This window comes from Ranitomeya variabilis, chromosome 3, assembly GCF_051348905.1.
Source record: "Ranitomeya variabilis isolate aRanVar5 chromosome 3, aRanVar5.hap1, whole genome shotgun sequence".
NCBI classification, from domain to species: domain Eukaryota; kingdom Metazoa; phylum Chordata; class Amphibia; order Anura; family Dendrobatidae; genus Ranitomeya; species Ranitomeya variabilis.
The window spans coordinates 740,656,766-740,682,872 of record NC_135234.1 but is presented as its reverse complement, the minus strand read 5'-3'; the positions used below and the strand labels follow the sequence as shown (position 1 = coordinate 740,682,872).

The 26,107-nt window shown below is 45.6% G+C and overlaps 1 protein-coding gene across 4 annotated transcripts in view; it reads right to left on the bottom strand.

Moving 5' to 3' along the window:
* Positions 1 to 25,770, bottom strand: part of YAP1 (Yes1 associated transcriptional regulator) — a 62,774-nt gene extending 37,004 nt beyond the window's left edge. For 2 of the 4 annotated variants that reach the window (XM_077298485.1, XM_077298487.1), the window contains exons 1-2: positions 25,389 to 25,770; positions 8,030 to 8,280 (exon numbers count right to left, since the gene is read on the bottom strand). In XM_077298485.1, the coding sequence (XP_077154600.1) occupies positions 8,030 to 8,280; positions 25,389 to 25,616 (479 nt within the window). In that variant the 5' untranslated portion in view covers positions 25,617 to 25,770. The remainder of the gene's footprint in view (positions 1 to 8,029; positions 8,281 to 25,388) is intronic. The other 2 variants (XM_077298486.1, XM_077298488.1) reach the window with 1 other exon arrangement.
* Between the last annotated feature and the right edge of the window lie 337 nt (positions 25,771 to 26,107).

Genomic DNA, 26,107 nt, shown 5'->3' with positions numbered 1-26,107 from the left:
AAAAGAAAAAAAAAAAAACTAAGCTGTGATACATTGAAAGTGTGGGAATAGAGAATTTAACAAAAATAAAAGAAACTACCATTTCAATTGTCAATTAGATCTTTACGCCACCCATTATATTTGGTCAATTTCCTCTAATCCCAGGGCCAAGGTTGTGGTGTTACTTAGGTATATTTTAGCTATCAGCCACTCCTTATGTATGCATAAATTATAAAATACTACTTCAACCATTCATAAGGAGAAAAAAAAAAAAAAAGTGTTAAAAGATCTCAATTCTGCCAAAAATTGTTTTTTTTGTTGTTTTTTTTAATTCTTTCAAGGCAACTAAAAACAAAAAAAAAAGTTAAGAAATTTTGCAAATAGACCATTTAGAAAATTAATAAAAGTTTTGAGTATATAACTCGATTAAAAAGTTTCTCAACTCCACATGAGCTGCGTTAACACTAGAGTTTGGGTTTCTGTTCCTGGAAGTCCTGCAAAAGTTATAATAGGGCCCTGCCATTCCAACAGAGAAAGAAGTGAGGGAAGAAGACAAAAAAATATTAAAAGAAGCATGCTACACTTTTTTTTCCCAAGCGAATCCATAGAGTTGCACATAACACATCAACCCAAGTCTAAAATGTGAAGCTAGCCTAACTGGGAAAAGTTCTTCTCCGGTTTGTGTCACTTCAGACAGGAAGTAGTTTCTAAACAGAACTTCCCACCCGTTTCAGGGATACAAACTAGCCCATTATGCTAATCGTAATCACCGAGGTCACTGTGACATCTGAGCAGATTTATGCAGATCAAGTCAGGAAATGAGTTGTCATATGTAACTACTTCTATATCCTGGGAAAACCGGGAAGACGGGACCTGTGCCGTGCAATAAAGTGACATCACTTGGTCTGTACAGACTGGGACGGAAATTGTCACGAATGGATGAAGAAACATTACATGCTGGCTGATGGCCACTGACTGTATGTGTGTGATTGGTAGCCCGTAAGACAGGGCGAAACTGCTTTCCAAAAAAAAAAAAAACCATGCCATCAGATGCATCTTATTTAAAGGGCCACTGTCACCCCCCTCCAGCCGTTATAAACTAAAAGAGCCACCTCGTGCAGTAGTAATGCTGCATTCTAACAAGGTGGCTCTTTTAGTTTTAGATTCAAGTATACCCCCAAAAAAGCGATTTGATACTTAGCCACCATTGCTGTCTCTAGCCAGGGAGGCGGGTCCTCACTCCCCAGGTCGAAACGCTCCTCTGCCGTCACTCACATCTTCTTGGTCTTTCTGCGCCGCCCCCTCAGCGCTGTTTACGTTTTCAAACCGGCGCCTGCGCTGTGTAGTACTGTTCTGCGCAGGCGCAGTAAGCTCTGGAAGTCTGCCGTCCCAGCCAGGCTTGCACACTGCGCCTGCGCGGCAGTGCGGCCACCCACCTTTGGAATCCCAGCCCCGCACTGTGTTATGCATTATGCACAGTGCGGGGCTGGGATTCCTGGGCATGCGCACGGTGTGTTTCACCTTGTCAGCCCGGTCCCCCGCCTTACTGCGTCTGGATACAGTATACAGCTGATCGTGCCTCCTCCTCCTAGCAATCGTCGGGCAAGAAGCAACTGTGGAAACTTGCCTGCTAGGTGGTGTGTGTTGTGTCTAGGTGTGTTATTTATGTGTCTGGATCTGTTAATAAATTGTGGGGTGATCTTTACCCACCTAGCAGGCAAGTTTCCACAGTTGCTTCTTGCCCAGCGATTGCTAGAAGGAGGAGGCACGATCAGCTGTAAACTTTATCCAGACGCAGTAAGGCGGGGGACCGGGCTGACAGGGTGAAACACGCCGTGCGCATGCCCAGGAATCCCAGCCCCACACTGTGCATAATGCATAACACAGTGCGGGGCTGGGATTCCAAAGGTGGGTGGCCGCACTGCCGCGCAGGCGCAGTGTGCAAGCCTGGCTGGGACGGCAGACGGCCTGCGCAGAACAGTACTACACAGCGCAGGCGCCGGTTTGAAAACGTAAACAGCGCTGAGGGGGCGGCGCAGAAAGACCAAGAAGATGTGAGTGACGGCAGAGGAGCGTTTCGAGCTGGGGAGTGAGGAGCCGCCTCCCTGGCTAGAGACAGCAATGGTGGCTAAGTATCAAATGTCTTTTTTTGGGGTATACTTGAACCTAAAACTAAAAAAGCCACCTTGTTAGAATGCAGCATTACTGCTGCACAAGGTGGCTCTTTTAGTTTATAACGGCTGGAGGGGGGTGACAGTGGCCCTTTAATGCAGTGGAGGCATATCGACAGAATATTCTAAAGCATTATGATGGCTGCAGAGTTTGAGTAAGAATGGACAAATATTTTGGGCATCACTTTGCCACACAGTTAAACGTTTAGTTACTCACTGTGCGAGCAACAGTCGCATTCAGGAGTACAAGGCTGTGCTGTGATTATATATTATACCGCCTGAAACCAGATAAGAATGAAGTTGACTCAGTCTTTGCATTGTGTGCCACACTAAGCATGGAGAACAGAAAGAGAAGAGAACTGTCTGAGGACTTGAGAACCAAAATTGTTGAAGAATATCAACAATCTCAAGGTTACAAGTCCATCTCCAGAGATCTTGATGTTCCATTGTCCATGATGCGCAAGATAAACAAAAAGTTTACAACCCATGGCACTGTATCTAATCTCCCTGGAAGTGGACAGCAGAGAAAAAAAATAGATGAAAGGTTGCAACGCAGGATGGTCCAGATGGCGGATAAGCAGCCCCAATCAAACTCCAAAGAAATTGAAGCTGTCCAGCAGGATCATGGTGCATCAGTGTCTATCCATCCACATTTGAATGAAATTAAATGCTACAGCAGGAGACCTAGGAGGAACCGACTACTGACACAGAGACATAAAAAAGCTAGACTGCAATTTGCCAAAATGTATGTGACTAAGCCAAAATCCTTCTGGGAAAGCGTCTTGTGAGGTTGTGTGTGAAATTATGTCCAATTTGCCTTTTTTCCTGTTTTTTTGTGTTGTTCCAATACACACAAAGGAGATAAACATATGTATACCAAAAAATGTGTATTTGCAATAATTTTCTTGGAGAAATACCGTACTTACTTTTCTGAAACCATTTCAAGCGTGCCAACACTTTCGGCCAGGTTTTAGGCTGACTTCATAAGTCCAAAGATTCACTGTCCACTTACAGACCGGCCGCAGGTCTCCTAACCCGATCTAAACAGCCTCACAGACATCTACAAGGCTGTTGGGCTCTGATCACGGTACATGCAAACCATTCCATCACAAGGACCATGAATCGGGAGGTGGGGTTATTTCACAGACAAAACCAAAGCCTCAAAGAAGTGTTAAAAATGTGTATATTTTCATAAGATTTTAATTATTAACTAATACAATTAGCGTTTTATATATAGTGTAATATCTGTGATGCAAGTTGGGGAGGTGTGAATCCGGCCTACGGGGATTTTCTGACAACTTTTACTTCCCCCACATCAGTGCACATTATGGAGACAGGTAAAAGCTCCCTGAACACAAATCCCTGCAGTAGAATATCACAATGTGGATATGAGGGACCGCGCTCGGGGGTGCGTGTTCAGTAATGATGGACAGTAGGGGTTAATACCAATATGTGATAGGAAGTATCCAGATCCCTATCCAATATAAACCTGCTGTACGTGCTTAATACCTTGCTTATATATGTCTATACAAGCTGTATAGATGGTGCTTACCTAGTTGTGATTGCTAAGCCGCTCCAGCGTCCTGTCTGGCGTCCGCTGTGGAGTGCGGTGCGGCGTCAATGAAGGGCGGGGGATGAAAGCGTCGGGTATTGCAGCAGTAGCGGTACCTGGGAGCCCCGGCCGAAGGCGTCCCTGGTAACCGCGAGGAGAAGAAAAAATGGCCGTTAACGCCGGCTCGTGGGTGCCTGAACAGTGACGTCACTACAGTACAGAGCGGCGTTGGAGCCAAAAAGGGTGGCGTCTAACCAACGCGTTTCGAAGGTGCTCGGCCTTCTTCGTCATCCCTGACGAAGAAGGCCGAGCACCTTCGAAACGCGTTGGTTAGACGCCACCCTTTTTGGCTCCAACGCCGCTCTGTACTGTAGTGACGTCACTGTTCAGGCACCCACGAGCCGGCGTTAACGGCCATTTTTTCTTCTCCTCGCGGTTACCAGGGACGCCTTCGGCCGGGGCTCCCAGGTACCGCTACTGCTGCAATACCCGACGCTTTCATCCCCCGCCCTTCATTGACGCCGCACCGCACTCCACAGCGGACGCCAGACAGGACGCTGGAGCGGCTTAGCAATCACAACTAGGTAAGCACCATCTATACAGCTTGTATAGACATATATAAGCAAGGTATTAAGCACGTACAGCAGGTTTATATTGGATAGGGATCTGGATACTTCCTATCACATATTGGTATTAACCCCTACTGTCCATCATTACTGAACACGCACCCCCGAGCGCGGTCCCTCATATCCACATTGTGATATTCTAGCGCACATATTTTCTCCCAGGATAGGCACAGATCCTGTGTGGTCCAGCGGCTAGGGGTGCTCAGTCCTTACATCATCCCTTCACCCATTCCCCTTGCCATCAAACTGCCATTTACTTTTCCCTTCCCTCCTTGTGGAGAGCGCCATAGCGTGTGTAATTGCTCTTTAATTACAAATCCCTGCAGGTTTTAAGGTGGTTTCTAAAGTCTGGAACTCGAGCCAGATTTTTTTTTTTTCTCAAATCTACAAACTCCTACACAGCGAGATTACATATCAATTATATCGTACAGCAACAAGCCGATTTCCTATTGTCGGGGATGACTCGCCCTTAATTGCATCAACACCACAAACTTTCTGCCAAGCCAGGAGGGGTTAAGCCTGTCACCCGCCCGGGCAGGCCAGCATGTGATCCCAGCAGGGAGAGATTTAAGAAGCTGCCTTTATTTTGCTTAACAACCTAGTTTATATCCAGGCCTTTTCTCAATCAGGTCTGATCCCTCACAGCCAGCAGTCCATTCAATCATTTACTTAGGATGTCTGCTGAGGAACAAACGCTCTCGCTCATGCATACCACTTTGCCAGACTTGTGTGTACTTTACTTTCTAAGTCCCCTCATTGTTCTAGGTGAAACATGAGCCCTTAATAAGGAAACCAGGGCAGTGCAGGGAGATCCAGAGAGGAAAAGATCAATATGTGAACTTTTACAGGTATTTAAAACAAGGGAGAAAAAACAAACCCTATAAGCCACTGCAGATACACCTCATCTCCGGGTGTTTAATTTCTGTTATCCTTGTTTCAGTCTTTTAAGGGTAAAGGTACCGTCACATTAAGCGACGCTGCAGCGATAGCGACAACGATGCCGATCGCTGCAGCGTCGCTGTTTGATCGCTGGAGAGCTGTCATACAGACCGCTCTCCAGCGACCAACGATGCCGAGGTCCCCGGGTAACCAGGGTAAACATCGGGTTGCTAAGCGCAGGGCCGCGCTTAGTAACCCGATGTTTACCCTGGTTACCAGCGTAAAAGTAAAAAAAAAAAACAGTACATGCTCACCTGCACGTCCCCCAGCATCTGCTTCCTGACACTGACTGAGCTCCGGCCCTAACAGCAGAGCGGTGACGTCACCGCTGTGCTTTCACTTTAGGGCCGGCGCTCAGTAAGTGTCAGGAAGCAGATGCTGGGGGACGTGCAGGTGAGCATGTACTGTTTGTTTTTTTTACTTTTACGCTGGTAACCAGGGTAAACATCGGGTTACTAAGCGCGGCCCTGCGCTTAGTAACCCGATGTTTACCCTGGTTACCAGTGTAAAACATCGCTGGTATCGTTGCTTTTGGTGTCAAACACAACGATACACGGCGATCGGACGACCAAATAAAGTTCTGGACTTTATTCAGCGACCAGCGACATCACAGCAGGATCCTGATCGCTGCTGCGTGTCAAACTAAACGATATCGCTAGCAAGGACGCTGCAACGTCACGGATCGCTAGCGATATCGTTTAGTGTGACGGTACCTTAACAGGTGTGTTTTCATTTACTCAATTGTCTGCCCCATCACCTTTCGGGTGCGGCTTTATATACTTTCCCCATACTGGTATTAGTCTCAAATTGGATGTCCAACCATACTGCTGTAGCTTAAGCCAGTCAGTTAAAGACCAGCTAGGGTTCATCTCTTTTCTGTTTATGTTTTCTACCCTACACCTATCTTCTGTTTGTTTTTAGGAAGTGGGAGGCATATTCCCTAACAGTACGTACATCTTCTTTTATTTTGTATTTTGTGGTTTGTTTTACTCACTCTGGGATCTTTTTCTATTTCAGCACACTTTCCCTTCTGTAGGTAATTTGCACTCTGCTCTCTGGTTCTTTAGGACGTATGTGAACCCTTGACGGCCTTTCAGATGGCATAGGTCCAAGTTGCCATCGTCGAGTCCAGTGTTCCCCAACTCCAGTCCTCAAGAGCCACCAACAGGTCATGTTTTCAGGATTTCCTTCATATTGCAAAGGTGATGGAATTATTGCCTGTGGAGGTGATGCAATTATTACCTGGGCCATACTAAGGAAATACTGACAACATGACCTGTTGGTGGCTCTTGAGGACCAGAGTTGGGGGAACACTGGTCTAGTCCCTGGTTATGGCTATCTCGGTTCACGCAGGGACCACTAGTAACTGCGGGGATCAGGTCATCTAGTCTGTACAGGAACCGGCTGGGTCAGTTGCAATTTGTAGGGTGTTACCCATTTTCCCGAGTGAGTTGCTTCACTATCATAACAGCACCTCCTCAAATTGTTGCTACTGCAGTGATTCAGGAACAGTTTTTCCATTTATTTCTGTGCCCTCTGTTCCTAAGTCATGGCCCCTGGTATAAATGGGACAAGTTCTCCCTTCAATCAACTGGGCGTTCAGAACAAAACTTCTCTGTGTGCGTTTGCTTTCTGTCTCATAATACCGGTCAGTGAAAACCCAGCCATGCCCACATAAAAGTTCTGCGGTACTCGTCTAGTTGGTTAAAAAGAAAAATTTGCACAATTATTACCTAGGGGCACAACTTTGGAATGGAGGGGCACAGAAGAAAAAGAAAACCCGTTCCAGAATCATAGTGCTCACTATTAGGATAACAGATGAGCAAATAGAAAATAAAATGGATGAATGCCTATATACAAGGACAGCGGAACGTGTTGCGTAGAGTAGTTGACACTTAAAAGGTAGAAATGAGCACACAGATTTGCAGGACTCTGGGCCCAGCGGCCAGGTCAGTATTCCATGGGGGCTGGACAGGAGCACTGGGAATTGATTCCGACTTGCCAGCATCCTCAGGTCCTCTTTTGATTAGCTGGCCTGGCATGATATCAGGTCTGGATGATGGTTGGCGCTATGCATGCTAGAAAGTGATGACAAGGACATCCATGCACCTAAAGTGCTGGCAGAATGCTGGGAACCATCCACTCAATAAAGCAAAAATGGCAAGTTACAAAGCATGAAAATCAGAACAGTTCCTGGACATATTAGATCGGTATGTGCATCAAAAGCAGTTTTCTTTTTTGTGTGTGAGATATAGGGAGCAAAAGCATGCTTTTCTGCAAAATTATGCATTTAGCTGACATACTAACTCCAAATTGTTAAATTACTTTGATAATTAATCCTTACATGTTTTAATTAAGAATACATATCATGATCCAAAAATAACCTATTTACATTTTACGTTGCCAACTTCCCGCAGTAGTGACACTCCCAGCATCAATGACCGAGGTGCAAGAAGACGCTCCTGTGCCCAATGAACAATACCAGGCCCAGCCTAAACAGTCACAGGCGAGAACGCCGCACTGCCCAGGATACATATAGAAATAATTGCATCAATTTGCTTATTCTATTATTATGGTGCCATCATAATGATACCCATCACACCTCCGCACTGCCCGGCACCTACTGATCATCAACCTTCCTGAATAATAACCCAGTCTGGCAAATGTATAAAGAAGTAAAAAAGACATATCTAAAACATTAATGCACATATAAAAGTCGAATAAACATCTTCAAAAAAACCCCACAGACTGAATTTACTCACTTCAGAAAATATCTTTGTCCCGATGGAGTTTTGGCCATTTCCCATCCCGGAGGCAGAGGGACATCGTCCGGAATTTCAAAAGACGACTGTCGGAGATGTGGATTTGGAGGGGCAGGTCCTTGGGTAGAAACCACTCCTTGTGGAGAAAGAGCTCCTGGAGAGACGGCGCCAAGCTGCAGAGAGGCTGGAGAGGAGTGTGCGCGAACATGTTGAGGAGTCAACGCCCCCGCAGATCCACCATCCGTGCTGGCCTGTGAGGAGGCAAAAGGTGTTATTCTTCAGAAATTGGCTGCTGGGTTATGTAGTTCACAAAATGCATTCCACCAATTAACCACATCACCGGATTACAAACACATACCGACACTAGAAAAAAGTTCTTCAAGTAGGCACGTTTACCAAACTGAAGAACGTGATGGTTCTTAGAAGTCCCACGTATGGTGAATTATGACATCCAAGGGATCCAACAGGTGGAAGGATGAAGTGGTTGTACATAGTAAAACATGGCTGCATTAGATTCAGCTCATGGTAGGAGGATCGCTGGATATGGAAAAAGCCACCATGTTTTATCCATACGAACCCATTCAGAAACCGTAAAACCCTGACCGGTCATAGGGACCTAGTGTTTTAGAAGCGCTATAGAACATGACACTACTGATGGTGGATAAATACTGGAAGGACTCTCAAAAACTTGGATAGGTGCGCACCCACCAATGGAAAAAAAATCTAAAGTTTCACAAAATAAAACACTATAGAAGGAGTCGACCACTTCTTGCCAATTTTTTCAGCAGACACTCTAGGGTGTAGGGGGCCATGGACAGAGCTTTGTAAAGAAAGCCAAGGATCCGGCATATCCAATTTCGGACTGCCAATCCTTTTGTTCTTTCCGAGATAAGTTGCCACCAGAAATGTCTGGCAGCAGCTCTCTCGTACAGAACCCAGAGGCGCGCAATATAAAAATGTATAACATTATTGTGCATTTTTGTGGTTAGGAAACTTTTCTTTTTTGCACATTTCTAAATCCTTTTTTCGCAGAAATATGTTGCACACCAAGAAAAGCGGCGCAAATTCAATGATAAACTCTGCCCAATATATTATAGGAGATTTGAGAAAGCATATAACCATGCAAAAGGCAAAGGTTTTTTTTGGTTTAAATACTTAAGTCCCTTCTCAAAATGTTCTGCGCCCACCCACCAATAAACTATTTAAAGGGCATGGCCACGAGTGGTACTCTTCACTCTTGGGACAACGAAAGGGTCCAGGACTGTCAAAGTGCAGAACAAAAACCAGTACAATTGTAGAGACATTAAAGGTACCTTCACACGAAACGACTTTGCAACGATATCACTAGCGATCCGTGACGTTGCAGCGTCCTCGCTAGCGATATCGTTTAGTTTGAAACGCAGCAGCGATCAGGATCCTGCTGTGATGTCGCTGAATAAAGTTCAGAACTTTATTTGGTCGTCCGATCGCCGTGTATCATTGTGTTTGACAGCAAAAGCAACGATACCAGCGATATTTTACACTGGTAACCAGGGTAAACATCGGGTTACTAAGCGCAGGGCCGCGCTTAGTAACCCGATGTTTACCCTGGTTACCAGCGTAAAATGTAAAAAAAAAAAAACAGTACATACTCACCTTCGCATCCCCCGCCGTCTGCTTCCCACACTGACTGAGCGCCGCAAAGTGAAAGTGAAAGCACAGCACAGCGGTGACGTCACCGCTGTGCCCTGCTACTGCCGGCGCTCAGTCAGTCAGTCAGTGCAGGAAGCGGACGCCGGGGGACGCGAATGTAAGTATGTACTGTTTGTTTTTTTTACATTTTACGCTGGTAACCAGGGTAAACATCGGGTTACTAAGTGCGGCCCTGCGCTTAGCAACCCGATGTTTACCCTGGTTACCCGGGGACCTCGGCATCGTTGGTCGCTGGAGAGCGGTCTGTGTGACAGCTCTCCAGCGATCAAACAGCGACGCTGCAGCGATCGGCATCGTTGTCGCTATCGCTGCAGCGTCGTTTCGTGTGAAGGTACCTTTACTCTGGTACATGTGAGCTGCTCTTGGCTTGTTAGCCTTCATCAGTGCAAGATATGGAACCTGTTCCACCAGCCCAGGATATAGTAACGAGTCCACATTAATTCATTCACTGGCAGCGTTACAACGATTCTGGACAAGCCCTAATGGCTTCATCAGTTCTCAACACAATGCAAGCTTCACTATCAAACAGGAAACTGCACCAAAGGGAAGGAAGCAAGCACACGAGTACCAGAGGGACATCAAATCCTCCTGCCAACTGGGAAAAGTATAACAGACGGAAAATACGAAATAATCAGATGTCAACTACATCACAGAGTGAAGTCCTGGATCTACAGCGACCTATAGATTTAGCTATGGACAAAAGTCACAAGCGATGATGGTCTTATACGACCTAGGAGATCCTGCAAACAGAACAAAAATACCGAGCGTCGAGGAGTCCTAGACAAAATCTCTATGATTCTTAAGATCCCCACATAAGTTAGACTAATGTCTGCCGTACGGCCAATATCGAAGGCTTTGGCCAACAACTGACCGTCGTGGGAGATGTCGATCAGGCACGTACGATTTCGGACTACTGAATATATTCTTCTTCAGGAGATAATCTCTTCTGGCGTCTGTCTGTTGGCATCTCACAGGAAACAGAGCTTGGACGAATGAACGTTCTTGTGTATGGCAAAGACTAAAAATGGCTGTCAGACTAACGATCGGTGAACAGCCGTCTAACTGGCTTACAAGTAATTCAAGAATTAGACATGTCTGAATATGGTGATATATTGTGCTGGACGGAGGGCACTCAAGCGTGTAACATACACAAAGCTTCATCTTATAAACAGCACTTTACTTTAAGCCCCGAGTAGTGGACTTCAGCTACCTAACGTTGGCTATCCACATTACACAACTATCTGTCGAGTGAACATTTAGCCAACAGTTCGCTCTCGACTCCCTTATACATACGAGTGCTCAGGGTGTGGGAGGAGAGGAGAAAAACGCTGTCAGGATCTCCTGGCAGTGGCTTATCGCTTCCAAAAACAAAAGGATTGGCCATCGAAATTCCACTAGATTGATTATTCTCTAACCCAACATTGTCAGTTAGTCTTATGGTCCCAACGAAAATGGTGGGTTTGGCTCACTTTTGTCTACTATGTATGGGAGAGTTTTGGAGGCTCTGGGTAGAAGAGTCCCTTGGGGACCGCCATGCACCCTACATATACCCATCACATCTCCTTTTGGCACACTCAGGACTTGTACACAAGAGTGTAGCTTATTAGGTTCTAATGTACGGAGAGACTTTGGACGCAATTCATTATTGCCTTTGCACCTGTTATTTTGCCAAGATTTTAGTATTTTGCTTTTTCTTTTTTGCGCCATATTCATCTTTCCATTTAAGCTTTTTCCAAATTCACTTTTTTGCCTATTGGTGCTTTTGTTTTTCTTTTAGTTTGTCACGGTGGGCTAGGGTTTAGGGTTTCCAGATGTTTTTGTTTTTTTCAACGATTCATCATTTGCGACTTTTTGAAAAGTTGTAAAATTTGGTCTTAATGTACTCCATTCGTCCCCTCCTCCTGAAATTACTTTATGTACTGCTAAGGCTTCTTTTACACTTACCGTGGTTTTGCGTCCCGTTTTTGCGGCCCCAATAGATTTCTATGGGCCGCAATAATTTCACTGTGCCCCGTATGGCTGTATTTATGGCCGTGAAAAAATATCAAGCCTGCTCGATATTTTTCACAACTTACGGACTCGGCCCCCATTAAAAAAATAAATGGGGCCGGAAAATCAACGGAAGCTTGTTTTTGCAGTGCACCGTGACTTCTGGTTTTGCGGAATGCCGGGGTTTTTTTCCAATATTTTTTAGAAACCCGAAAACCGACGATCCGCAAGTTTTTTTGCGGTCCATTATTGAGGCAGACCGTAAAAATTGCAGCGATATAGCCCACAAAAAAGCCCGCAAAAAACCTGGTAAGTGTAAAAGAAGCCTAAATCTTTGTTGCAAATGTTGCAGCATTTTTTATTAGTAACCCACACGTTTTTGCACTAAAGAGGTGCAAAATAGGTTAAAAACAAAAATAAAGAGTGTCCTTGATTCTGCCCCAAAATTCAGTAACAACGTGCACAGGGCTGTGGAGACAGAGTCCATTTTAGTGGAGTCGAAGTCATGGAAATTGAGGAGTCGGGAGGCTTGGCTTACCGACTCCAAAGCCCTGAACATGCACCACTCATTTGGCTTAAAAAATAAAAATAAAAAAATCAATGAATAGCACGAGACAAAAGACAAGAAAAATGGACTTTAAAAAAGTTGCAAATGATGATGCATAGTGCATGGTTATAGCGCGACATCGGAAAAAGCTCAAAGGTAGCCAAAACCAAGGTGAAAAAGCCCAAGGAGTATGGAGTCCTTCACACTGGAGGGGCCTGTATCATTAGTTGTAGGTTTGGGAGGTGATTTTTCAGGCCTCACTTCCTTGGAGATGGCAGGTCTGGACCCGCAGCCTGTTTAGATTTGGTTTTAATGCAGGAATGAGCATAGTTCATGGATCTCTTCTCAAGCATTAGCCATAGATATCTTCAGAAAGCTTCATGACATGTCCTTCAGTTTTCCACAGCTCTTAGGGTAAGTGCGTACGTTGCATTTTTCCTGCGTTTTTGCCATGAAACACCCCACAAAATCTTAGCAGATCCTTCACAGGAAATCTGTAATGTATAGAGGTAATAACTACAATACAGATAGTAATAATCCAACAAAACCTTACCCACATTACATCAATAATACTCTACAGCAGGTATCCCCAACCTTTCTTACCACAAGAGACACTTTCAGATCTGAGAGATGGTTGCGAGCCAAATTTTATGTGAAGAAATCGTTGCCCTCTTTTTTTTTTTTATTTTTTTAAGTTAATAATTCTCAGAGTGACCCCATATAAAGTAATAAAAGCCCGGTTACACTCTTATAAAGTAATAATGGCCGCAGTGCCACCATAAAAAATAATATTCCAAGTGTCCCTAATCAAGTAATATTGTCCCGAGTTGCCATTATAAAGTAATAATGCCCCCCTCATAAGTAATAATGACCTCTGCAGACACCTTTACAATTGAGACACTCGCCTGAGCATACAATTGGGAACCAAACATTAGGGGCCGTAAGCTACACGTGGCTCATGACCCACTGGTTGTGGACCCCCGAGCTTGAAGCCAAATTCTTGCCATCAATTATAGAACACCATGATGGAAACGTGACAAGTCAATAAAAAGAATCTGAAGACCCACCTCTTCCGACAAGCCTACAACCTGCAGTAACCACCGATCGACCAAACCGCTGCATGACCAGCTCTACCCTCACCTACTGTATTCTCACCCATCCCTTGTAGATTGTGAGCCTTCGCGGGCAGGGTCCTCTCTCCTACTGTACCAGTTATGACTTGTATTGTTCAAGATTATTGTACTTGTTATTATGTATACCCCTCCCCACTTGTAAAGCGCCATGGAATAAATGGCGCTATAACAATAAATAATAATAATAATAATAATAAGGTCTAGATATGTCTGGCAAAGCTCGGTTATAAACGGAGGCAATGAGGATCAACTTCTCTAGAGCTTCCCAAAAACTCATAGGTGTAACGACGCGCATTACATAAAAGTAGGACAAAATGAAAATTTTGACCATAATGATCATCGACTGGATTTCGGGCAATGAGTTAAAGAACAGTACTTATTGTGCAAAACACAGGTGGGGTATTTGGGGTCTTTTCGGCTGTTGATGAGCAGTGGTTGCACCATGGGCTGAAAAAAAAATCCAATTTAGGTCGATGCAGTCTGAAATATATTTTGGGTAGAGTTGAGCACAAAGATTTGAAGGACCTTGTTCCAACATCCAGTAATCCATGGCGGCCGACCAACAGCCCTGGGAACCTCTTCCTACCTGTGAACTACCTTCCTACCGCCACCTCGTCTTGATTAGTAGGTCCAGCGAGGGACGTCATTGTAGCATGACGTCACTCCAGGTCCATTAATCATCTGAGATGCCAGCAGATAGGTTTGCAGGGCTCTGGTTGGCAGCCATGGACTAATGAGGTGGTTACTGGATTAGGGTCCTACAAATCATATTGCTCAACTCTTATTTTGGGCTGTCGGTGAACAACCGTTCATTGGTCCAATTTATTCCAGAAGTGTAAAGGTACCTTCACATTAAGCGATGCTGCAGCGATAGCGACAACGATGCCGATCGCTGCAGCGTCGCTGTTTGGTCGCTGGGGAGCTGTCACACAGACCGCTCTCCAGCGACCAACGATGCCGAGGTCCCCGGGTAACCAGGGTAAACATTGGGTTACTAAGCGCAGGGCCGCGCTTAGTAACCCGATGTTTACCCTGGTTACCAGCGTAAAATGTAATAAAAAACAAACACTACATACTCACATTCACATCCCTCGCCGTCCGCTTCCTGCAATGACTGAGCGCCGGCCCTAACAGCACAGCGGTGACGTCACCGCTGTGCTGTACTTTCACTTTCACTTTACGGCGCTCAGTCAGTGTGGGAAGCAGACGGCAGGGGATGCGAAGGTGAGTATGTAGTGTTTGTTTTTTTTACATTTTACACTGGTAACCAGGGTAAACATCGGGTTACTAAGCGCGGCCCTGCGCTTAGTAACCCGATATTTACCCTGGTTACCAGTGTAAAACATCGCTGGTATCGTTGCTTTTGGTGTCAAACACAACGATACACGGCGATCGGACGACCAAATAAAGTTCTGAACTTTATTCAACGACCAGCGATATCACAGCAGGATCCTGATCGCTGCTGCGTGTCAAACACAACGATATCGCTATCCAGGACGCTGCAACGTCACGGATCGCTAGCGATATCGTTTAGTGTGAAGGTACCTTAAGGCTATGTTCACACGTCTCCTTTTTTGGCTGAATTTTTTTTTCCTGCAGGCAAAACCTGTTCTTTGGCACTTACAAATAGAAGGTTTGGCTGCTTGTTAGTTGTCCCTTGAGCATGAAGATAAAGTTTGCCCCCACCAAAATAAAAAAAAAATCATGATGCAATCTCCTTAAGGTTTTTGCACCAAAAACGCAGCAAAAGCCGATACCCGAGTTTTTGCACTTTCCCATTGTTTTCTATGGTTGAAAAAAATGCTGCAAAAACGCTGAAAGAAGTGACCTGCTGCAGTTTGCAAAAACGCGGAAGTTTTCCAAAGCAGTCAGAAAAAACAAACAAAAAAACAATGTTTGTGCGTGAGATTTCTGAAATCTTATAGCGTTTGCTGGTACTGTAAAAACGCAGCTTAATATTTGCAATAAGAAAACGCAACGTGAACATAGCCTTAGAGGGAAGACCACTTGAAATCCCCCCACAGGACACTATTTGTGTGATCCATCAGCACGAAATAATTTAAGTTTTATTACGATTGTTTGTTTGTTTGTTTTTCTCCCTTTTACTATTTCTGGGTAATATTTACCCATTTTTTCCTCGTTTCCTGTTATATTATTGAAATTTTCTAAAAAAAAAAAAAAAAGAATATATACAAAAAAAATAATTTAAGTTTGTGAAATGAGAAAAATATAGGCAGAAATTAAATTTATGGGATCAAATAACTAAAAATTAGCATATGCATATTCACATGTATTCACCCTTTAGCTATGAAGCCCCAAAAAATTTCTGGTGCAAGCACACGTCACATGCTTAGTGAAAAGAAGTCTACCTGTGTGCGACCTTAGGCTATGTTCACACGTGCGTTTGTGTTTTTCAGCAGGCAAAACCTGCTCTATTGGCAACTTGCTTAAAAAAAACAAAACAAAACAGGTTTTGGGTAGTTTTTGTTGCGTTTTTGTCAGGGTACATTTGTCTCTTGCTCATGCTGATGAAGGTTCAGTGCATAAAAAAAAAATCTGATTCTACTTCATTAGGTTTTGAAGCAAAAACAAAATTCAGGAAAAAATTGATACCATTGATTAATGGGTGAAAAACGCTGAAAAAAAAACCGCACAAAGAAGTAAAATGCTGCATTTGACAAAAACCAAGGTATCGCACACAAAAAAAAAACCCAAGCTGTGTGCATGAGATTTCTGAAATCTCAGACTTTGCTGGTACTGTAAAACGCAGCTGAAAATCTGCATAAAACAAACCTGTTTAAAAAACGCAATGTGTGAACATAGCCCAAGTGTCACAAGGTCTGTCCGTAGATACACTTTACCTTTTCTGAAAGGCCACAGAGGCTGCAACACCATTAAGCAAGAAGACCACTAACCAAACACCACGAAGACCAAGATCTGCAAACACCATGAAGACCTAGAAGATCTCCAAACACCATGAAGACCAAGAAGATCTACAAACACCATGAAGACCTAGACGATCTCCAAACCCCAAGAAGACCAAGAAGATCTCCAAACACCATGAAGACCTAGACGATCTCCAAACACGTCAAACATGTCAGGTACAAAAGTTGTTGAGCAGTACAAGTCAGGGTTGGGTGATAAAATATATCCCAATCTCTAATGATCCCCTGGAGTACAATCAAATCCATTATCAATAAATGGAAAGAACATGGAACCACAACAAACCTGCCAAGAGAGGGCGCCAACCAAAACTCTCAGCCCAGGCAAGGAAGCCATTAATCAAAATATCAGCACAGAGACCAAAGGTCACCCTGAAGGAGCTGCAGAGTTCCCAAGCAGAGACTGGAGTATCTGTCATTATACAATAAGCCGTACAATCCACAGAGGTGGCCTTTATGGAAGAGTGGCCAGAAAAAAGCCTTTACTGACACACAAAAATTGTAAGGCTGGGATCACACTACAGCGAGATACGGCAGAGTCTCGCAGGTGAAATCCCTCCTCTGGCGCTGACACTCCGGAGCGGAGCGTGCAGCCGCACAGCAATCCATGCAGCTGCACGCTCCGCTCCAGAGTGCCGGCGCCAGAGCTTGGTTTTCACCTGCGAGACTCGGCCGTATCTCGCGTATGTGTGATCCCGGCCTAAGGCTCATGATGCCTTTGTCAAAAGACATATGAGAGACTCCCCAAATGTATGGAGGAAGTTGCTGTGGTCAGATGAGACCAAAACTGAACGTTTTGGCCACCAAAGTAAACGCTACATCTGGCACCAAACCAGCACAGCTCATCACCTCAAGAACACCATCCCCACAGTGAGACATGGTGGTGGAAATATTATGCTGTGGGGATGTTTTTCGGCAGCAGGGACAGCGAAAATCGTCCAAGTGAAGGGGAAGATGGATGGCCCAAAATAGAAGGATATTCATGAGCAAAACCGGATTCAGTCTGTCTTTGATTTGAGACTGGGATGGAGGATCACCTTCCAACAAGACAATAACCCAAAGCATACTGCTAAAGCAACACTTGATTGGTTTAAGTGGAAACGTGTAAATGTTTTGGAGTGGCCTAGTCAAAGCCCAGATCTTAATTGAATTGAGAATTTGTGGTCAGACTTGAAGATCGCTGTTCACCAGAGGAAACCATCTAACTTGAAGGAGCTGGAGCAGTTTTGAGTAATGGGCAGATACCAGCGAAAGCTCATTGAGACTTATCCAAAGGGACTTGCAGCTGTAATTGCCACAAATTGAGGCTCTACAAAGTACTGACTTTAGGGGGGTGAATCGTTATGCACACAAGTTTTCAGTTATTTTGTCCTAATTGCTGTTTGCTTCACAATAAAAAGAAAACCAAATGTTCACAGTTGTAGACATGTTCTTTACATGAACGGATGGATGCAAACCCTCAAAAAAAAACCAAAAAAACAAAACAGTGAAGTTCCAGGTTGTGAGGTGACATGAAAAATGCCAAGGGGGTGAACACTTTCTCAAGCCACGGTATAATGTATTTTGATGCAGATCTGGATTTTAATCTGAATCTGGAGCAGAAAATTACAATGTCTGACTGTATCTGTGGCAAACTTTGGTGAGTGAATATCGGAGTTACATTTGGCACAGATCTCATGCTATGCATTACAAAGTATGAACTCCACAGCATCAGGTTAGAACATCTGTAACGTGTCTGTAATGTGTGAACATGTCTTTAGGAAACCGTTCAAAAATAACCAAAAGCAGGGTTTTAATATTTAATATCTTTAAATCTTTCATTATTTCACCAATTAGTCCAGACTTTATGAACACAGGACGTGGTGGATAGAAGGCTCCTTTATACTAGGACTCCCATCTGTCAGTCCCATGTAATCGCCATATACAACGGTTTATAAAGTAGTCATCAGGGGCCAAAGTTACAGATTACTAGCCACTGCTGGGCATCTTATTACGCTCTTTGATCTTATCTGCAGTAACAAGCACCATGTGCCGCCATCTTACTAGCCCCATAAGGTCTCAATCAGATGTCCCACTTTCTAACATACGAGAAAAACAGAGCGATTATTGACCCATAGACTTGATTTGACAATTTTAATCCAAACCCTGGATCAAAATCACAAACATCTCCACAATATTCTGCGAAAAATCATGGACCTGTGAATGGTCTCACAGACTATCATAGGCACCAGTGCCATCCATGAAAACCACAGATAGCACTCGTACGAGAAAAGTAAGGCAATGGCAAGGTGCAGACGAGTGTATATTCTCTCATCAGATTATGCACTCTGATCAGAGTGATCAGATTCTCTAGGATGAGTATAAGGTGGAGAAAAAAAAAATCTACATCATCTCCATTGTGTCAGGTGGTAGAAATCCAACTGCACTCAGATGGCATCCAAGTGCAGCCCAATGGTTTCTATGGACTCCATGACTTACATGGCCGAGTGTTATCTGAATTGGATCAAACTCGAGTGTGCTGCGATATCTTCCTCAGGCAGACTATCCAAAAATAAAAATACCCAAAATGTACACGGCCCCACAGAATAACACTGATCCGAGTGCGGCCTGATGTTTTGTCAGATTGAACTCGGACCTAAAATATGGTCGTTTGCACAAGCCCCAAGGCTGATTAAAAGGACCGCCATTCACTGAATGGTGAGGGGCTCACACTTGAATAGTGTGCGGACCCCTTATCTACATAATACAGCACAGTATTAACAGGGGTAACAAGGGTAAGCCGCCAGACAAATGGATCAATCACTATGAATTGGCTAAAAGAGGCTCAAAAAGATGGAAGATGTGCACAGCAAGTCGTTTTTACATCGCAGCGCATATGTGCAATTATTTTCGGGGTTTTTTTCTTTTTTTTTTAAAGAACTTTTTCAGGCAGCATTTGCCTGAAAAAAAGACACTGTGGGCACATACCCCAAAAGGTAAAATGCAATTTTTTTCAATGAGAAACGACAGTAAACCATCTGCCCCATTAATCAAAACTTATATACAATAGTGTATATCTTAAAAAAAAAAAAAAAAAAAAAAGTGACCGCATTCTCATCCAGGAGAGTGGGTCCATTTTCTCACTTTTCATCTGTGTACAATCTGATTTTTGCTTTTTGCTGAGCAGCTATTAACCTTTTACAGGACCATTTAGTTTCCTATGGAACACAATTGTAATGTATCCGTAAAAAAATAAAAAATCAGATATCGTTCCGTATACTGATGGTCCATATAGCATCCGATATTTTTTCTCGCACTGGATGAATACAGATAATAAAAACATCTGCCGATCTGCACAACCTCGCTGAATAACACCGGTGGGATTTTTGAGCACACTGCCCTCCTCCGATTATTCGCCCCTATGCTCGGTCTTCTGTTGCGACGATTCACATCCAGAAGGCGGATGGATATTCGCCACATTTGTTTTTTTCTGTTTAGTATCTGTCTGAAACGAACCTTTTCCACTTTCAAGCAGCTACATCTCTGTTCTCAGAAAGTTTTATATTGTAAATTAGAATTAAAAAAAAATAAATAAATAAAAAAAAATCGAGCATGGGAAGGAAGGACCCCCCCCCCCGAACAATAAAGCTGGAAGTTCTGCCATTTAGGAAAGTGTGAATAGTTATGGAAATGTCCTGCGGTAGATGAAAGTTGTATTTATCCAGGAGAAGGAGCATTAACAAGCGCTGGGTGCGATGACAAATCACTGCTTTGCTTTTGTAGCACTGATCCTGGGTGGCCGAGGAAAAGTTCTGTGTGATCAACTAGAAAGGGGGTTGGGGGGGGGGCGTTCCCTCCTCCGTCCACAGCCCCCCAGTGCACAAATCTACAGGCGGCCCCCAATGCTGAGCACAGATGCAGCAGAGAGGAGTTCGTCATTCGCCTCAATTTTAGAAAATGGGGAAATATGGGTTTTTTTTGCAATAAACAAATCTTAGTTATCAGGATGCACAAAGAAAACGGTTAAATGACAAACTCGGCTCTGCTACGTATCCTACATCCAGATTCCTGCATTTATTTTTTGGCGTCTGGCTGTAACACCAGAGAAGTCATGGCAGCAGCCTCGCACTTCCCTTCCAGTCCTGGAAACATTCCTATACTTCCATCTTCTTTTAAATGGCCGCCCCTCCTCCTGGACGTGTTCCCTCCTGCGTTCCACCCAGGGGCCAACAATGGGAAAACCAGCAGCCAGCCTTGTGCAGAACAATCCGTAAGGGTTTTTTTTTTTTTTTAATCACTGTCATTTCCCTTGGAAAAGATACAAAGTAACAAATACATGTATCCTGTGATATAAGAGAACGCAACAATAAATATTTAGTGTTTGGTAACATTGTAGCATTTCACATCTGCACACTAGAAACTGTGAACTTTAATTAAAGGGCCAGCGATAAATGAGCACAAAACGAGACCGATCGGATGGATCTGAGTGGTAATCGCTGGGTATAAAGCTTCATTCATTTATCTACTTTATTCCCCGAGTGTGGTCCAAACCACATCAATTTTTCTCAAGCGTGGGATTAGGCAAAAAAATATGTTTCTCCACCTTCTCCTATGTGACAGTGAATGACAATCGGACGGTGCTGGGATGTCACTCGAGGGCAGTCGGATTTTTTTTAGACTTGCATTGGCAATTCTGATCCAACATGCCTCAGATATTCCGCAGACCACTCGCTCCCCAAAAGATCGCGGACAAGTGAATGGCCCTACAGGTGCGACTGCTATTCTGTCGCTCTCACCAGCAGTACCGAAGAATCCTGACCGTGTGTGCACAGCTCACTGTCAGGATTCAGACGTCTACAGACTTATCAGAAGACAGGACAACCCCTTTAAGCCAATCGTTCTGCATCAGAAGACAGGACAACCCCTTTAAGCCAATCGTTCTGCATCAGAAGACAGGACAACCCCTTTAAGCCAATCGTTCTGCGTCAGAAGACAGGACAATCCCTTTAAGCCAATCGTTCTGCGTCAGAAGACAGGACAATCCCTTTAAGACAATCATTTTGCACAAGACAGGACAACCCCTTTAAGCCAATCGTTCTGCGTCAGAAGACAGGACAACCCCTTTAAGCCAATCGTTCAGCATCAGAAGACAGGAAAACCCCTTTAAGCCAATCGTTCAGCATCAGAAGACAGGACAACCCCTTTAAGTCAATCATTCTGCATCAGAAGACAACACAACCCCTTTAAGCCAATCGTTCTGTGGACATATATCCTCTTTATCGAGATCATATCGTGCTTACACAGGACGATGTGTGGATAATAACCAACATCCTAATGTCGTCATGACCAATCCAATTGTTGTTCCCTTGGTGCAATTTTTACACAAGCAGATTACTGGCTTGTCTAAACTGGCATTTAAAGGGAGTGAGTCAGCGCAATCTGACAATATGAGCTAAGTATACCCGCCCCGTTTCATGAAGAGTGGTGTTGCCAGTCTTAATAAAGGGGGAGGCTGGAGAAGGATGCGCTTAATTCATTTCGAGAGGCGCACGACACTCAATGAATTATGAGCATCTTATAAATGGCGTGCGCCTCGTCCAAAAATGTTACACAAGATGGTGCAAATTATCATGAATTTAATGGGCGGGCTTATGCCAACTTTGGCAAAGCTGGCACGGAAAGCGCCAAAAGTCACAACAATTTTTGAGCAACTTCCAAGCTGCAAAATAAAAAGTGGTGCAAATACCTTTATGACCACACTACACCAAAAAAGAACCTTTAGTGGAGCCTCTGCTAAAACAAAAGTTTAATCACATATGATAATTAGGGCAGGATACTCGGCGCACCCCGAGTGTGGCAAAAAGGCTCAGCGCACCCCGAGTGTGGCCAAGAGGCTCGGCGCACCCCTCTGCCCCCTGGTTTTGATTGCCCTTTTTATCAATGGTAATCAACAGCACTGGCTTGCCTGAGCATTCTCCGCTTGCTATAGGCAACCCAGCACTTTTAATCAGGCATGCAAATCCAGTGGGCGGAATGGTGCCTTTCGGCTACACCCAGGGTGCACTGTGCACCCCAATTGGCATATTTGGTTAAACTTCAAATTCTGCAGAACTGAGATAGCGATTTCCACACTGAAAGGTGCCATTAATATACGTCACACCCCCTACAAGAATCTTGGCTTCGTTTACACTGCCAGTTTGGTCTTAAACCCTTAAGTAGTAGCAACTGCTTCTTACCGCATAAACGTAGGCGGCAGCCAAACGGGACCCATTATAAAGAAAACCTGGCAATGCAGACCTGTGGTCGGGAAACGGCTGAGCTTTTAGGACATTTTACCCAGACAAGGATCAACATTTTCGGCAAGAATTGACCTGTGCTGAGGAATTGGACCTCATGGAGGGTTGTGTCCTCGGCAAAGGGAAACGTTCAGATCAGACCCACGTGGACGCTCCGCTAAGATGTCGGCGGCTGTACCAGGTCAGGCACAGCCGGAAATGTTGGTGCCAACGGCCGACTACCCGGAGGAATGAAGTAGACCGTGTGATGGATCTCAGGTCCTGACCCTTCTGTTCTCCCAGCGATGCCGTCACTCACATTCCCACCAGGTATCAGGGACTGACACTGGCACAATAAACATGGCGCCAGTCAGAGGGTCCTGCTAATGTGGTGCCGGTAAGTAGTCCGTTCCGTTATTGAGTGACTGTGATAGTCAATAGTGGAGCAGCTTGTGATATTTCTATGGACGGGTCACTGGCATGGAGCGATGGGTGACAGCAATGACGACACTATCAGAGGCGGACCCCATGGAAGTTACAGAAGCTGCAGTGAAGCCCCCTAGGGTCCATTCACAAGGGGCAGATCGGATGCAAACTTTCCACAACTGCAATACACAGACTGAACTGTGCAGATCGTCATGTGCTGCGGATCCACGACAGATTGCTCTGCAGAAATCTGCTCCGCTCCGGGATTTGGTCTCCATCCATTCCCTGCCGGGGTTTCCTTACTAATTCTGTTGTTTCCACTATTGACAAAGTATAAAACGCAGATTGCTCTGCACCAACAGGAGGTTTCCCTACAATCATCTCCAGGAACATTTCCTAGAACGGCTCCTGAGCCCTGATGTCAAAAATAAGAACCTGTAAGTAAGTGCCCCCTCCCAGAGTGTAATAATCTGCTATTTATAGGAGTGGGGTCATCTCACCCAGCCGGGGGCCCCCCGGGGGGGGGGGGGTGACTGCTAACTCCGCACCCCTATACTCCTCACCCTGAGGAGGTCCCACAGATCAGCCATCAGACAGAGGCACCAAGACAGATTAGGATTCATTTATTATATTTATAGAAATATAGTAAAAATATAAAAATATATATATATATATATATATATATATATATATATATATATATATATATCTCTATCTCTGTGGAATATGCTGACACTATGTAAATAAAGCTTTATTATTTATTAATAATAATAATAATGATAATATATGACGAGGAGGACAGGAATGCAGAAATCAGTGCATTTTACTATCACATTTTTTAGTTCCTCTATTTGGGCATTCTCTTCTTTTCTAGACACACAAGTTCTCACTCCTTCCGCCTCCCTGGCACACCGGCCTCACACCGGCCTCGGTCTCCAGCAGAGCCTGCTCGCCCAATTCAGAATTACACGAAAAAAAAAAAATACAAACAAGTACTACACACGAAATATGGAATAAAAGGGGGGGCAGCCAGAATCCAGCACTGAAGGGGTTACATCTTCAAGGCTGAGCGGAGAGAAAGATCAGAGGCAGCTGGAGAACAACCATATAAAGCTATTAATAAATGACTTCCAGATCCCCATTACTGCACAGCCCCAGACCGCCCCTCCCCTCCCCCACCAGCCGCTGCCTCTGGCTACAAAGTTGGGAAGGAAAAAAAAAAAAAAAAAAAAGTTGCACTGACCCCAGAGAAAGGCAGAGATTGCACAGCAGGGGCCACGGAGACCACCCCCGGAATATTATATATACACACAACTCTATATGATATATATCTGCTATGGAACTACCAGTCCCATCGAGTCCTGCTACATTTGCTGCCAGTGCATTCTGGGACTATAGTTCCACAACAACTAGATAGATAGAAGAAACTTCCAAATATTTACATTTAATGCAACAAGTACTCAAAAAGTAACAAACTAGATGATGGGGGCATCCAGCACTGAGGGTGGGAGGATAAGAGAGGGCATCCTCATTAGGGGGGTGGGGGAGACATCCAGCACTGGGGGGGTATCAGCACTGGGGGGTGAGGTACAGACGGGGTGATGGGGGAGAGAGATGGGGGGGGAGAGAGATGGGGGGGGAGAGAGATGGGGGGGGAGAGAGATGGGGGGGGAGAGAGATGGGGGGGGAGAGAGATGGGGGGGGAGAGAGATGGGGGGGGAGAGAGATGGGGGGGGAGAGAGATGGGGGGGGAGAGAGATGGGGGGGGAGAGAGATGGGGGGGGAGAGAGATGGGGGGGGAGAGAGATGGGGGGGAGAGAGATGGGGGGTGGGGGGGGAGAGAGATGGGGGGGAGAGAGAGAGAGATGGGGGGTGGGGGGGAGAGAGAGAGAGATGGGGGGTGGGGGGGAGAGAGAGAGAGATGGGGGGTGGGGGGGGGAGAGAGAGATGGGGGGGAGAGAGAGATGGGGGGGAGAGAGATGGGGGGGGAGAGAGATGGGGGGGGAGAGAGATGGGGGGTGGGGGGGGAGAGAGAGATGGGGGGTGGGGGGGAGAGAGATGGGGGGTGGGGATGGGGTGGGGGGAGAGAGATGGGGGGTGGGGGGGAGAGAGAGATGGGGGGATGGGGGGTGGGGGGGAGATGGGGGGTGAAATGAGGAGGGGCATCCAGCACTGGGGGCAGTGATTGCTCGGGGCCTGTGGGGGCAGTGATTGCTCGGGGGCAGTGATTGCTCGGGGCCTGTGGGGGCAGCTCGGCCCCCAGTACAGCAGGGCTCAATGTGCACAGGGAGCACCATGGGGGGCTCAGTTTCCCACCCCCTATTAATCCTGCAGGCACAGCCCCCTTAGATCCCGGGGCCCCCGCACGGCCAGTACCTGCCGGGAGTGGGACTTGGGCTCCGGCTGCTTGAAGAAGGAGTCCGGCAGCTTCCTCATCCTCATGGGCAGGGTCTGGGGCACGTTGGCGGTTTTGGGGTTCATGACGGCATTGAAGAGCGCCTCCAGGTCGGTCTCCGAGTCCCCCCGTACGTGCACGATCTGGTGTCCGGCCGGAGGCGGCTGCGGGGCGGACGAGACGTTCTGCTGCTGGGCTCCGGTGTCCATGATTGCGGGGGTGAGAGTGGGGCGCTGCGGCAGTACAGGGGGCTCACACTCCGCGCATGTCCCGGGCCCCGCTCCGTCCGCTCGGCTCCAACTACCAGAAAACTTTCCTCACATCCCGCTGGGACCGCAAAACTTTTTCCCTGGACACGTGATCAACCACAGGCCACGCCCACCGTAGGGATAAGTCTTTGGCGAAGGGCGGAGACTCTTCCAGTAACCACGCCCCCCACACTCCTGTGGGAGCAGCAGAGCCGACAAGTGCCGGTGACCGGGAAGCTGCCGGTGGGCGGCGGGAGCTCCGCATTATACCGGACACCCGATTTAACCTTTTTTTTTGTTGCATTTGTGATTTTTTCCTCCTCCCTTTCTTCCAGGAGCCATAACTTTATTTTTTTAACTATGCTCTATACACTTATTTTGTGCTGGACGAGTTGTAGCTTTCAATGACTTCGTTCATTTTACCATATAATGTCCTAATAAATAGGAAAATA